General features: G+C 42.9%; 1 protein-coding gene across 1 annotated transcript in view; it reads left to right on the top strand.

Moving 5' to 3' along the window:
* Nucleotides 1–15,709, top strand: part of LOC108801991 (heat-stable enterotoxin receptor-like) — a 95,931-nt gene that overhangs the window by 68,181 nt on the left and 12,041 nt on the right. Inside the window, exon 3 of the mRNA XM_018573897.1 lies at nucleotides 15,362–15,456. Within this exon, the coding sequence (XP_018429399.1) occupies nucleotides 15,362–15,456 (95 nt within the window). The remainder of the gene's footprint in view (nucleotides 1–15,361; nucleotides 15,457–15,709) is intronic.

Genomic DNA, 15,709 nt, shown 5'->3' with positions numbered 1-15,709 from the left:
CTCATCTGCCGCAGGGGCTGGCTGTCACTGACACAGCTCCGCAGCGGCTTTGAGGGGAAATGCGCCGTGGCTACTGCTGAGCTGTGTCAGTGACAGTCAGCACCCTTACATGCCATAACGACCCAGGTGGTCCTGGTCGGGCCCCCCTGTGCCCGGACCCCATAGCAGCCGCCTGGGTCGCTATGGCGCTTGTTACGCCACTGCACATTGGTGAACATATACTGCCCGAACAAAGAACAGATTCCATATATCTCTAATGTCTTTTCTCATCTGACTGATTTTGCAGAAGGGTTGTTAATAGTCTCAGGTGACTTGAATGTCGCACTTGAACCTCAGCGGGACAGTCCAATATCTCATATAAAAAATGTGTAGTTTTGAAAAAACTCTTAAATAAAATGCAATTAGTGGATACTTGGAGAACCATGCACCCAAAGGATAGAAATTAATCCTACTACTCAATGGTACATAACAGATACTCTCGTTTAGATTATATTTTTTCAGTCACCACCACTTAGAAAGTTTGAGTTCATCAGAAATAGCGGAGGCAACTATTTCAGATCATGCCCTGTTTATTACTACTATAAACCTCTCCCTAGGGATAGCGAGAGACCGTGTCTGGAAATTGAATGAATCTCTGTTATGGAGTTCAACGGATGTACAGAAACTGAATGAGGAACTTAGCGAATTCTTTGCGATTAATGATTACCCAGACATAACACCCACCACCCTTTGGGAAATGCATAAAGCCGTAATAAGAGGGAAATTAATTGAATTAGGGACTAGGAAGAAAAAAGAGAGTAGGAAGAAGACCTATTAACACAGATTAGAGAACTGGAAACGTTACATAAAAAATCATTGGTCCAACAACACTTACAACAATTTGTGAATAAGAGGGAAGAATTAAAAAAATTATTAAACACTAGAACACTTCAGAGGTTCCACTGGTTGGTGGGTACACAATATGAATGGGGTAACAAACCGGGAAAGGTATTATCAAAGTCACTGAGACATAAAAAGACGCAGTCTTGTATCCCTAAAATAAAAACAACGGATTCTATGGCATTCACCCCTAGAGAAATTGCTCGCGAATTTAAAGATTTTTATTCCACATTATATAACATCTCAGAAAATTTGACGCAAAACACATTAGACCAAAGACAAGAGGAGATAAAGAGATACCTGGATAGGTACGAATTACCCTCACTACCTGCCGACTCTCTAAGTAAACTGGAAAAGGAGATTGAGGTAGGGGAGTTAGAGAGTAGCCTCTCTGAAATGATAGAAGGAAAAGCACCAGGCCCTGATGGTCTAACGTTGGCTTATTATGTGACTTTTAAAGATATATTACTGCCACGGTTAGCCAATTATGTGAACTCATTAACGGAAGGAGGAACACTCAGACCAGAAACCACTTTGGCATATATATCAGTAATCCCCAAACCGGATAAAAGACCCTATGAGTTGTGGGAGCTATAGACCCATATCATTATTAAATGTGGATATTAAGCTGTTTGCCAAGATCTTGGCAAGGAGAATCTTGCCATTGATATCACAGATTATCTCTGCTGATCAAACTGGATTAATTCCTGGTAGAGAGGCAAGAGATAACTCATTGCGGACTCTGGCAGTGATGACTTATGTGAAACAACAATCCCAGCCTACACTATTACTCTCAACAGGCGCAGAAAAAGCGCTTGATAGGGTGGCATGGGATTACTTGATGCTCACATTACAACATATGTGAATGGGGAGTAAAATGATGAGCTGGAATCCGCGCACTATACAAAGAACCAAAGGCACATGTAGGAGTTAATAGCATCCTTAGCGAGGGATTCACATTGGGAAATGATACACGTCAGGGCTGCCCTCTATCCCCCCTACTATTTGCAACATCATTAGAACCATTTATGTCAAATATAAGAAAAAACAACGACATACACGGTGTAGTTATAGGAAACAACAAACATAAGTATTCAGCTTACGCAGATGATATACTTTTTTATATTCAACAACCTAGAATAACTATCCCACATTTAATAGCTGCTTTTCGGGAATATGGGGGGTTATCTAATTTCAAGATTAATCTAGATAAATCGTAAATATTACCATCAACCTGCCATCCTGAGAGGTAGAATCTATGCACCCAAGCTTCCCTTTTAAGTGGCAGGCTAAGAAACTGAAATATCTGGGGATCAATTTAACCCCTCATCAGCAGGACCTGTTTAATTATAATTATATTCCCCTCCTGAATGAAGTTCGGAAAGGCCTGCAACAATGGACTTCATTATATCACTCATGGATTGGTAGAATTAATATAGTTAAAATGAACGTATTACCGAAGTGTATATTTTTATATCAGATGGTACCTACAGCTTTACCCAATAGTTTTTTCAGAACAATAAAGACAATGATATCCAGATATGTCTGGGGTAGAAAGAATGTGAGAATCTTACACAGCACATTAGTTAGGACAAAATCATAGGGTGGGTTAGCATTACCTGATTTCAAACGCTACTACCAGGCAGTAGTCCTGGCCAGACTTTTAAGTTGGCACTTTGATAAAATATCTATGTTTTGGGTAGGGATAGAGTTTGAAATCTGTAAGGCTGATCTAAGTATAGTATGCTGGCTACCAAAGCAATATAGAGGCCCTGCAAAAGAATTTGTACCCACCAGTGCGGAGTACCCTAGCTGTGTGGAATTTAATGCATAAGAAATTAGGATGGAATTACAACTCACCCTTAATGCCCATGTTAGGACATGAATATTTTCAGCCAGGGAACCTAGATCAAAATTTTGGTAAATGGATAGGGGAAGGTATATTACGATTGCATCATGTAATGGATCGAGGTGAGCTGAAACCTCTCCCGATTTTGTGCAGATCACCATCCCCTTCATTGATAGATAAGTGGTGATACTGACAACTAACCCATTTCTTGCAAACTTACCTAAACCTATTAGATCGATGCTAGAAATAAACCTAATGGAAGTAATATTGTCCAGTCCATCACGCCCAAAGAAAAGTATATCACTGATGGTCCATTTGGTAGCGCAAATGAACTCCACACAGACCCCAGGGTTTATGCGGCAATGGGAGGAGGACTTGGGGATTCCTCTATCAGAACAAGGAAAATCCAGAGTCCTACAACAAGTATGTAGAACCTCAGTATCCTCCAAAATAGAGGAGATGAACTATAAACTTCTGTCGAGATGGTACCTCACACCGGTTAAATTACACTCAATAGACTCTAGTAATTCACCATTATGCTGGAGAGTGTGTGGCATAAGGGCGACCATGGCACACATATGGTGGCAGTGCCCCGTAATTAATAAATATTGGACTGAGGTTGGAAAGATTATCTCCTCTATACAAGGATCACCCATGAGTATGGACCCTTGGGTAATGCTATTTCACAAAAGTCAGAGTTGAGTGTTGAAATATAAAAAATCCATTATACCACACCTGCTGAACTCAGCAAAATGTCTGATCCCACTATATTGGAAGCGCATAGAATCTCCCTCAATAAAAGAATGGCTCATAAAAATAAATTATATTTGCTCTATGGAGGAATTAAATATCCAGCCTTTTATGAAATATGGCAGGGGTGGTTTAGATACAAGGAATCAGATGAATACCTATCAATAATGACCTCTCACATCCGAGTTTGAAAACAAAACATTATTCTCTTATACATTTAGGGTTAACTCCAATTAATGAGATAAAGGAAGGGTTGGCCTAGGATGCCTAAGATTGTCTGTTTAATTTTAATTTTTTTTTATTTTAGAATTAAGGTGCTACAACCCACTCTTAGCCTTGATTAATTAACATTCTCTAAAGTAAGACCTAGAACTAATTTATGTAGGGAGAGCTGTAGTAGAGCACATTAGATTGTGGAATCTTCACATAGACACTATTGAAGGTAGAAAAACGATTTTATTTTATTTTACTGCACGTAACACATTGTCAAGTGAAGGGAGGGGAGAACAGAGGAAGGGAGGGGGGAGAAAGGAAGGGTTGTGCTGATTAGCAATGCCATTTTTGAACACTTTTAGGACACTTATTCATGTTTATTTATATATGTGTGCATCATAGGATACATTTATGTATATAATATCTTATTTATTTATTAATAGTCTCATTAATTACATATTATTGTGTGAGGATAAACACCATCACAGTATAGAGAAATGGTTTGGTCTTGAAGTGGTTAAGGGATAAAATAGGTGAGCATGGCTCTGTGTATATATGAACTGGTTTATGGATAATTGGTAAAATATAGAGGCTAGAGGGGATTATTGTAATACATTGTCTGGTTTTATTGATTTATTGTTGTATGTTTGTCAATTATGTAATATATGAAATTCATGGAGTGTTGTTTGAAAATTAATAAATATTTATATAACAAAAGACCAATCTCATTGATCAATACCGACCTCAAGATGCATGTTTTAAATATTGGCTGCACACCTTCTGCCACACGTGGCATCAACAGGTCCTCAACGGAGGTCATATTTCGACTAAGAGGTTTCAATCTCGAAAGTGCAGTAATGTAGTGTTTAAGCAGAACTGGGCTATTGATTATCTCAAGAGGATTGAAAATGATCTTTTGCGTTAACATTTAAATCGAGTATTTCGAGTTATATTCAGGAACAGAATTGTAAGATACTGACCAGATGGTATAGATACCCCACTTTATTACATAAGATGTTCCCAAACATATCTGATTGATTTTGGAGATGTGGAGTACAGAAAGGTACTATGCTACATATATGGTGGTCCTGTCAAGTGATTCAACCTTTCTGGGAAATGGTTTATAAAATATTTATAAAATAGAAGCACATCTTATTAAGGTTCAGGGACTTTTTACCGGGTCCAATTAAAGAAGTCAAGAAAGGCCTATTTCGATTTTTTTTATTTGCTGCAAGAACAGTAAAAGCTCGATATTGGAGGTCCAAAGATATCCCGCAAATTAAAGACTGGGTTAAACAAATTAATTTCTTGAGAAGGGCGGAAGAGTTAGTAGCACCAGTGGCGTAACAATCGCCATTGTGACCCAGGCGGCCGCTATGGGAGGCCCGGCCAAGGCATTCCTCTGATGTCGTGTGGGCCACCTGGGTCGCTATGGCATGTAGGGGTGCTGGCTGTCACTGACACAGCTCAGCAGCGGCTGGGAAGAGGAACAGACAATGTGGAGCTGTGTCAGGGACAGCCAGCAGCTACGGCAGAAGAGGCCGGTGTTCACAGTAAAGGAGGAGGTGGGGCCCACCTAAGAGCAACCCCGCCTCCTCTTACATCACGGGCCATCGACCTAAGAGCAGGGGGGGGCCCGTCGATAGAAGAGAAGACGGGGCCCGGGGACGGAAAAGGAGACGGGGCCCAGCGACCACAGAGGCGGACAGCGCTGATAGGTAAGAGGTGTGCAGCCCATCTGAGACCCTGCAGAGCCCACTATAGAGAGTCTATGGTGGGCTCTGCAGGGTCACCCTCAGGTGGGCTGTTTGGTATATCAGGTGGGCTCTGCAAGTGGCATAACTAGCAATCACAGTGCCCCATACAACATTTTGCTATGGGACCCTGTGATTTCTAGTTACGCCCCTGAGTAGCACGATCCCAGGAAAGGTACCCAGAATTTATGGCGACATGGAACCCATGGATAAAGCCTGACATCACTATTATGTGCTTACCAGGAATGTGAGGATCATCTGTATTGTCATGGGGGTGGAGGGAGGGGAGACGAGACTGTGACATTTCTTTTTTTCCTTTTTTTTTTACTGATTTTCCTCCTGGGAGAGTCCCTTAACATGATGTTTATATGTTTATATTGTTATATCCAGAAAAATAATAAAGAAATATTAAGAAAAAAAAATAAGCACCAGAGATTATTGATGCAGGGAATATCCAATTGTTTAGTGGGGTCAGGAAGGAATTTTTTTTCCTGTGTTGGAGCAAATTGAACCAAGCTTTATAGGGGTTTTTTTGCCATCCTCTGGATCAACGGTGGGTAACTGTGGGCAGAGCGTTCTGTTTTAGGTTTTTTTAAAATTTCTTATCTCTATAGGTTATACTTGATGGGTCTTTCTTCAGCCGGACTATGTAACTATGTTTTGGCTTACTTAGTACTTTACAATTCATAATACCAATACACATCAATACACTGTCTTAAAAATCTATAGCACAGGACTGACAAGCATCTCTGATGCTTTGGAATTTGCAGACTGTCTAAACAGAAACTAAACACATCTTTTTAATGGGCAGTCTCATTTAATTATAATGAGGAGTGATGAATTTCAAACTGAGGGGACAAGGGGTTTCCTAATTAGCTTTGGGGTGCCCATACCTTATTACCATCACATGTACACATCACACATCTCTATAGGTGATTTTCTACTTTTAACTCTCTACTATGTCCTCCACCGCCACCGCCCACTAACTCACTCACTACCCAGGACATTGCCATTCATTTCAAAAACAAAATAGATACACTTCGGGATCAGATCGCCACTGTCCAGTCATCTTCCCCTATTAATGCACCAGACCCACCATCAAACTTGTTACGTTCCTCTTTTGACCCTGTCACCACAGAGGAGGTTGCAAAGCTTCTCTCTGACACCCACCTCACCACTTGCCCCCTGGACCCAGTTCCCTCACTAGTACTTCGGTCACCCTCTTACTCTATCCTACACTCTCTTACTCACATTTTCAATCTTTCACTCTCTACTGGCATCTTTCCCTCCCTTCTAAAACATGTGCTAGTCACCAAAATACCCAAAAAACCCTCACTGGACCCTACCATCCTCAACAATCTCAGACCAATCTCCTTACTCCCATTCATCTCCAAACTCCTAGAACGCCTTATTTACAGCTGCCTGAGCCACCACCTCGCTGATAACCTTCTGGACCCCTTACAGTCCGGCTTTCGCCCTCTACACTCCACTGAAACCGCCCTCCTAAAACTCACTAATGACTTACTAACAGCTAAAAACAATGTCCACTACTCCTTACTCTTGCTATTAGACCTTTCTGCTGCTTTTGACACTGTTCCTGCTCCTCCTCAAAAAACTCCACTCGCTTGGCCTACAAGACTCTGCTCTCTCATGATTCTCCTCCTACCTATCTAAGTGCTCCTTTAGTGTCACCTACAATTCTTTAGTGTCACCTACAAATCTAATTCCTCCCCTCCTCTTCCTCTAGGGGTCCCCAAGGCTCTGTCCTTGGACATAGTTTCATAGTTTTTTTTTTTCATAGTTTCACAATTCCCTCAACATAGTTTCTGACCTGAGAGGACGTTTTGTCATAATTTACTGCCTAATCCATGGTACCCCTTGGGTGCTGATTTCGGTGTACCTCCCTTCCTGTTCCTCAAATGCTATTTAGCAATGCTATTTAAAATATCCCAACTCCCATTTGCCCATTGGAGGCTCTAACTCCATAGTGGATTCAACATTTGATAGGTTGCACCCTCTCTGGTCAAAATCACCTTATGATTTATAGCCCTAATTGGTGTTCAGTGTATAACTATGTAGATGTTTGGTGGTGGAAGCATCTGGGGATTAGAGAGTACTTGTGCCAATCCCAAACTTATTATGCCCTTTCAGCCTTCTTAATCCTCTTCAATCTTCCACTTCCTATGGTGAATTTGCATACCTTGTAGGAAGTAGACGTATCTTCTTGATACTCTTACTGTTTGATCAGTATACTGTTTTAGGAACTTTTAATTGCAGTTATATTTATGGACATTTAATTTTGGACACGTTTATCAGTTTATTGCTGCATAAATGTTAAAGTTTTTGCTAATAAAGGCTATGTTTTACTGTAAGGAATGTGGTTTCAAATTTGGTCTGTTGCAGTCACATAAATTGGTGATAGCTATTTTAATTGTAGCCCCACCTCTTTGGAGGTGTGTTATGGCTGGTGCAAACAGCTGCCCCATGACTTGACACACATCAGGAGAAAGGATATGAACTGCCATTTCTCCACTAGGAAGAAAAACTATTAGTTTATAAATGACCCCCAGTCCCTCTTTGCCTCTTCACCTTCTGGTCCTTGGCCAGTCCTTCTTCTACATCCTCTCCCAGTGGAAAACAATTAACTGGCAATCCTCTCTTGCTTACATCCATTAGTGACCATAGGTTTTAACTCCACCTCCTCTCTTTCTCAGCTGCTCACCCAACCATAATCATCCTTCTCTCTGCCCCCAGCTCCAATCATCTTTCCCTATGCTTCTAAAATTTGCTCAGCCCTACTCTACCTATTCTCACAGTATTCTATAATCAGATCTTTCTTATCCTCCTCTATCCCCTGTCAATGATCAGATCCCACTCCTTTTCTCTTTCTTCCCCCAGTCAGTAATAATTCCTTATACTAGCCATAAACCTTTCATTTTTTCTTGTTCAGCCTGCGGGCTAAATGAAGAAAATCAATAGATTCCACCAACTATTTTAAACAGCGTGGACCGAGGAATCTCCACTGTTGGCTATTGTATTCAGGCAGATGCAGCACTCACTGCATCTGTAGATACTCACTGTAGCTGTTTGGCCAAAAAAATTCCACCCAGCTCAGTCGATTTTTGAATCGACTTTTGTCAAGCCAACAGGGCCACCCACTGCTTAACTTTAGGCCAATTCAGCAGGAATCTGCCAAGACTAGAGCTACGCAAGACTATGTTTACCCACATCTCTTTTACTCCAAGATGGCGGCGCGTATGCGCAGAATGCGCCTATGGCCGCCGCGTGTTCAGCAAACAAATTATTATATGCCCAAACAAATATTTGTCGTTTAATAATTTCTTTATGCTGCTGCTGCTTGTGGCCACAAAGCTACAGATCAGCACAGGAGTGCCAGCATGCACATGCACTGGAACTACTCTATTATCACTACTCTTTTTCAGGACACAGCAGACTGAGTGGATTAAAAAAGCTCCTACTTATCACAAAAAGGAGACTCTTAGGGCTTGTTCACACCAACTGCAGACCAGATCTGCATGAGTTTCTGCACACGCAGTGCAGTGTGTTTTGCCGCATTTCTTGCCGCGTTTTTGCCACGTTCAGGGCCGTTTTTGCAAAAAAACACTTTTTTTTGTTTAAAATGGGCTTTCAGTGCGTTCCAGTGCATTTGCATGCGTTTTTGATGCGTTTACATGCTTTCCAGAGCAGGTAAAATAGGGCTTGCTGCAGTTTTTTTTAAATGCTCTGGGACTGAATGCTGCGGTGTGAGCCCAAAATACCATTGGAATACATTGGACGCAGTTTTGATCCGGTCTGTAACTGCTCTGCTCCTGGAACGCGCTTGGTGTGAACTAGCCCTTAGAAAATAACCACTTGAGTCTAATATTGCTTCCATAGTGTGGTGCTTATTCACAGTACATCCCTGGTTGGTAGTATCGGCACGGTGTTCTTGACTTGTTAACTTAAAACACTCAAAAATAATATAATATTATGGGCATGGTTTTTACTAGAGGTGCTCCGAAGACAATTAAACCCTAAACCAATTTATTTTTATTAAATATTTTAATTTTTTTAACTTTACTGTTGGGGGCTTCATGGATAAATCAGGGCTCTAAACAGACAGTATGAGTTGCTATGTACACAATCATGAATTAATAGGAAGTGATGTAGATCACTTCCTATTCATTCATAACTGGTACATAGTAACTCACACTATGTCCAGTTATTTACAAACATTCAGCGATCGCTGAATGTTTGTACACCGCTCTCCATCCTGACTCCTGCTGTCACAGGAGGCTGAGCGGCCGATGCGGGGAGGAGAACTCAGTCTCATTTGACAACTGACTCCTCCCCCTCACCACCGGCTCGGTCTGAAGTGACCGCTAAGAGCTGTCTCTGCCCACACACTGCTCTCCTGATCTGCTACAGGAGGCCGAGCGGGGCAGTGGGGGAGGAGAGCTTAGCCTCCTGTGACACACTCACAGCACTCTCCTCCCCTGTACCGTTCAGCTCCTGACAGTTTATTTTCTCCCTGCTGGACACTGCACTGTGTCAGAGGGGACACAGAGCAGTGCCCAGCAGGGAGGAGAGAAACTATGGATGCACCGCAATTTCAGGCCGAAAGATGGCACTTATGGCATTTTGCTATGCTTGCTGTTTCGCAACCGAAATTTCAGTGCATCCCTAGTTTTTACACAATCACCACCCATTGAATCCTTCTGGAATTCTGTACCCTGTAAACTACATTTATTTCTCATGCATTGAATTTTCTACACTTTACTATGGGGCTCTATATTACCAGTTTGTGACCCTAACCCCTGGTCTCTCCTCTGTACCACAGGTGTTCACCAAGGTGCTTGCTCCAATTTTAGCCCTATTGCATTCTCGTGACATCTGCAAAGTGGAATACTTAGACGACCTTTTGTTTAGAGAACAGTTGACAAGGGCTATTTCTGACAACATACAGTATCTCTAACGGTCCAGACATTACAGAGGTTCGGGTAGATACTGAACCTTCAGAAATCATCGCTGGAACTGACTCATTGTGTGGAGTATCTCGGTCTGCTCCCTGATATACACAATATTGCCAAACGTATTGGGACACCTGCCTTTACACGCTCAACGCTGAACTTTAAGGGCATCCCAGTCTTAGTTTGTAGGGTTCAATATTGAGTTGGCCCATCCTTTGCAGCTATAACAGCTTCAACTCCTCTGGGAAGGCTGTCCACAAGGTTTCGGAGTGTGTCTATGGAAATGTTTGACCATTCTTCCAGAAGCGCATTTGTGAGGTCAGGTACTGATGTTGGACAAGAAGGCCTGGCTCGCAGTCTTCACTCTAATTCACCCCAAAGGTGTTCTATCGGGTTGAGGTCAGGACTGTGCAGGCCAGTCAAGTTCTTCCACCCCAAACTCACTCATCCATGTCTTTTTATGGAACTTGGTTTGTGCACTGGTGCGCAGTCATGTTGGAACAGGAAGGGGCCAGCCCCAAACTGTTCCCACAAAGTTGAAATTGTCCAAAATGTCTTGGTATGCTGATGCCTTAAGAGTTACCTTCACTGGAACTAAGGGGCCAAGCCCAACCCCTGAAAAACAACCCCACACCATAATCCCCCCTCCACTAAACTTTATACTTGGCACAATTCAGTCAGGCAAGTACCGTTCTCCTGGCAACCGCCAAACCCAGGCACAACCATCGGATTGCCAGACAGAGAAGTGTGATTTGTCACTCCGGGGAACATGTCTCCACTTCTCTAGAGTCCAGTGGTGGCGTGCTTTGCACCACTGCATCCAACGCTTTGCATTGCACTTGGTGATGTATGGCTTGGATGCAGCTTCTCGGCCATGGAAACCCATTCCATGAAGCTCTCTACGCACTGTTGTGCCAATCTGAAGGCCACATAAGGTTTGGAGGTCTGTAGCTATTGACTCTGCAGACAGTTGGTGACTTCAGCGCACTTTGCACTTCAGCATGCGCTGACCCTGCTCTGTCATTTGACACGGCCTACCTCTTCGTGGCTGAGTTACTGTTGTTCCCAGTTGCTTCCACTTTGATACAATACCACTAACAGTTGACCGTGGAATATTTAGTAGCAAGAAAATGTCACGGATGGACTGATTGCACAGTTAGCAACCTATCACGGTACCACGCTTGAATTCACTGAGCTTCTGAGAGTGACCCATTCTTTCACAAATGTTTTTAGAACCAGTCTTCATGCCTGGGTGCTTGATTATATATACCTGTGGCCATGGGAGGTGATTGGAATACCGGAATCCAATGATTTGGAGGGGTGTCACAATACTTTTGCCAATATAGTGTATCTCGGGTCAGTGTTTTTCTTTCACAGGATAAACTTTAGATCCCCGTCTCCATCTCAGGTTTAAACTCTTCAGTTCAGAAGCCATCTGACTCTCTGCTTCTGCATGAGAGTCTTAGTACTAATGGTAGCCTTCTTCCTTTGAAGGCACATCCCTTCACCCAATTTAATCATGGGACAAGTCAGCCCTGTCTCTGGACAGGCCAATTCAATTGATGCCAAGGTCCAGGCTTAGTGGCTCAGGAAGCTGGCTCTGGAGTCCATTAATTCCTTTCTTCCCATCATTTGGAAGAATCTTATGATGGATGGCAGCAATTTATGCTACTTGGGGATGGTGAAGCTCAGCCACCCCATCCTCCTTGTTGGCCTCACCCCATGAATCCTCACAGACTCCAATCCTGCAGAAGCCACTAAGGGCCTACGCAACAGCCCATGCAAATGGCTGCCATGCTGTTTTGTAGCTGGTTAGCCTGGAGGACACAAGCCACACTGGGGCTGAAGATTTCTCAGCTCTTCAGGGGCAGGCTGAGAGATGGCTGACCCATTGCCATCTTGTGACAGGAAAGACCATATGTGATAATGGCAGCAAAATGCTGTCCGCCCTTTGCCAGGGAAAGTTCACAGATGTACCTTGTCTGTCACATGTCCTCAGTCTGGTGTTGCCCTTGATTTCAGTTTGGTACCCTGGCTTCCATGGTTTGCTGCGGACACTTCAGCTGGTCATACCAAGCCACTTCTAGGCTGAAATTCAGCTGCAACACCAACTGCCTGCAAACTGCATGATATGTGGCTCTTCATTCAGGACGTGTGTACTACATTGCACCATTGAAAGAGCCATCCAGAATAGTGAGCCATGACGAGGCAAGGTCATCGACACAATATCTTTCAAATTCCTGCTGGAGCACACACTGCATAGTGTAATAGACTGGGCACTGGAGGCACAGCAGCGGGAGGTAGAGGAGGACTTCTTGCTATTTCAGGGCCCCCCTTTTATCCTGACTCCATCCCTGTGAGGCAGCACTAGTCACTAGAGGAGCACAATGAGATGGAGGAAGAGGGATGGGGTGAGGAAAACATAGGGAAGGCTTCCATGGTAACATTTCACCCCTCCCAAACACCTGGAGTGATGCGACACCATTACTCTCAGTGACAGTAAGGACTTCCTCTGCCTCTGGAAATTTATGGTAGATGGCCTCTTTCATGCTACAGTGTGCCTACCCAAGGACACTAGAATTCAGCCCATCAAAGAGAAGGACCATTAATGGTTGGCAACCCTTTTAGATCCACACTACAAAGGGAAAATGCCAGAGCTCATCCTCCCATCACAAAGGAGGCCAAAAATTTGCCATCAACATTTATGTAGTGGGTGGTTTTGTGATGGGAAAAATAATACACCTGTCCCCAGACACCTTTCATGAAAATGAGCCAGTCATGGATCAGTGCTGACTACCAAACCACTGCAGCTGATGTGACTGATTAAATGTTTTTCTTAGAAGCTGACCCCCCCCCCCAAACCATTAATTTACCTTACAGCAGTACTGTCTACTAACACCGCTGTTGGCCTTCCACCTTTATCATCTCCTGCCACCGCGGCTGGTCTGCACCATTACCATCTCTTGCCACCGCTACTGGCCTGTATCCATTAACATCTCCTGCTGCTGCTGGTCTGCCACTATTACTATCTCTTGCCAATGTCATTGGCCATTTATTTTTGTTTAAAAAGTGCCTCTTCTTTCACTCCTCAAATTTGGCCTACTAAAAAGGCTTACACGTATTTGTGTGATATTTGAGCCTTGTTTCTCTGACCTAATTCAAGGCAATTTTTATTTCTGGATAAAATGTACCTTGTCACTCACTCCTAAAATGGAGCCTTCTAAAAAGGCTTACATATGTTTGTGTAGTATTTCCATCTTGTGTTTCTGACTTATTCCAAGCCAATATTTATTTCAGGCTAAAAGTGCCTCCTCACTCACTCCTCAAATGCGGCCTACTAAAAAAAGTATCTTTTGCCTTGTGTCTCTCACATAGTCCAATGCAACAAAAGGCTTGCGCGATCTTCAGTATGTCTCTGTAATTATGTCTCTGACTGTCAGGATGCCGGGGGTGTCACCTCCCCACGGGGTCAGAGGGTACGGCATAGGGTGCAGGCCTCTCTTTGGGACCACGGGTGCTCCAACGGCAATTGCACATGCGCCTGTTTAGGCCTCAGGTGTGGGCCTTGCCGAGGGAGGTTCCCCAGCCCACACCCATACCGCCTCTGGCCTGCCATTGGCTCTCGGGGAGGGAAGCCTCCTGGTTGCTTCGGTGACCGGGGGCGGACTCACACCCCCGGCTATAAAAACCTGGCCAGAGCCCTGGCTTATTGCTGAGTTATTCCACCTCATGGTGTGACATACGAAGCTCCCCTCCTATGTGCCTTGCTGCCAGTTTCCTGAACCCTCTGCTGACTTCCCGTGTACCGACCTTGGAGCGACTTTCACCTCTGACCCTTTGCTGCCTGCCTCGACCTCAGATTGCACCCCTTTGGATTGCCCCTTGTTACCTTGCCTTCTGACTTTTCAGGCTGCTTCCTGCCAGCGGGTTCCATCTGTGCTGCTTGCCCGCGGACGCACCTGACACTGACATAATCTATTGTAATTTTTATTTTTGGATAAAAAAATTACTGGTCTCTCTTTCCTGATGCAACTTGCTAAAATAAAAGCTTTCACATGTTTGTGTAAAGTTTCTGTCTCCAATGCAATTATTGCTTAAAAAGTGCCTCATCACTCACTCCTCAAATGTGACCTACTAAAATCGCTTTCATGTGTTTGTGTAAAATTTCTACCTTGTGCCTTTGACATAATTTCAGAATAAAAATTGCCTTGCCTCTCACTCCTTTTTTGCATAATGTCCTGTGGGCAGTTATTTAGGCTACAGGTAACCTCCATTGTTTCTCCACTTTTTATTTTTTCTCTTGGACGTTTAATGTTGTGTTGCTGTGTTGCTCTACCCTCAATTGGACTGCTTTGGAATGTTTCAATATTGCTCATTCTACCTATCCTGCATCCCTTGGTGAACCAATAAAAAAATATGATTTTTGTTTTTACTCACGATAAAATCCTTTTCTTTGAGTTTATCAAGGGAAACAGGTTGCACCATCCTTTATGATCTACTCCTAATAAAAAAATTTCTAAAAAGACTAAAGCATCAAGGGAGTGGGAGGCTGGTTAACATCTTTTTAGTTTGTCATTTTCCAATAACTCCTAAAGGTTGCAGTATAGTTCAATGTTCCTGATTCTACTGATCCTGTGTCCCTTGATAACCTCCAAGAAAAAATTATTTTGCAGTGAGTACAAAGATTCTGTTTCATTGGTGGTGATTAATATTTTCTTAAGGAAAGTTTATTGTGGTTATGTATACCTTTTTCATAAATACATACCAATGCATTATCAATCACTCAGAGTCTAAGGACCTTTCAACATAAAATAGCCAGCCAGAAACACATTTGTTAGTCTAATGGTAGATTATAGTCTTCAGACTGTCTTCTAGTGGCAGACATGCAAGGTTGACATGACAAGCCAAACTATATACTAACCACTTCTTTTTCTTCTATATAACAGCACTTCGAATACATGTAAGTAAATCAACTGTATCCATTCTGAAAAGGACAGACTGTGAATTTCAGTATGAAGTAAGAGGCGAGACCTATCTGAAGGTATGAATCATTCAGGAAAACAATATGTATTGTAATCCGTGAAAAAAAATATGGCATGTTGGAGATTATTCACAGAAAAAAAAAGTCCAGCTGCACACCACAAACTTCACTGAAGAATTTATTGTAGCACACAGGTACACATTGACCTGCCATGAATCCTCTTAATTTTAACATGCTTCATCCAATAATGGGCTTAATCATAGAGATTTTATTTTCCTGTGAATGACTATGGATGTTGGAACAAGACTGGCTA

Source organism: Nanorana parkeri, unplaced genomic scaffold (assembly GCF_000935625.1).
Source record: "Nanorana parkeri isolate BGI_ZX_2015 unplaced genomic scaffold, ASM93562v1 scaffold2600, whole genome shotgun sequence".
NCBI lineage: Eukaryota > Metazoa > Chordata > Amphibia > Anura > Dicroglossidae > Nanorana > Nanorana parkeri.
This window is presented reverse-complemented; position numbering and strand designations above follow the sequence as displayed.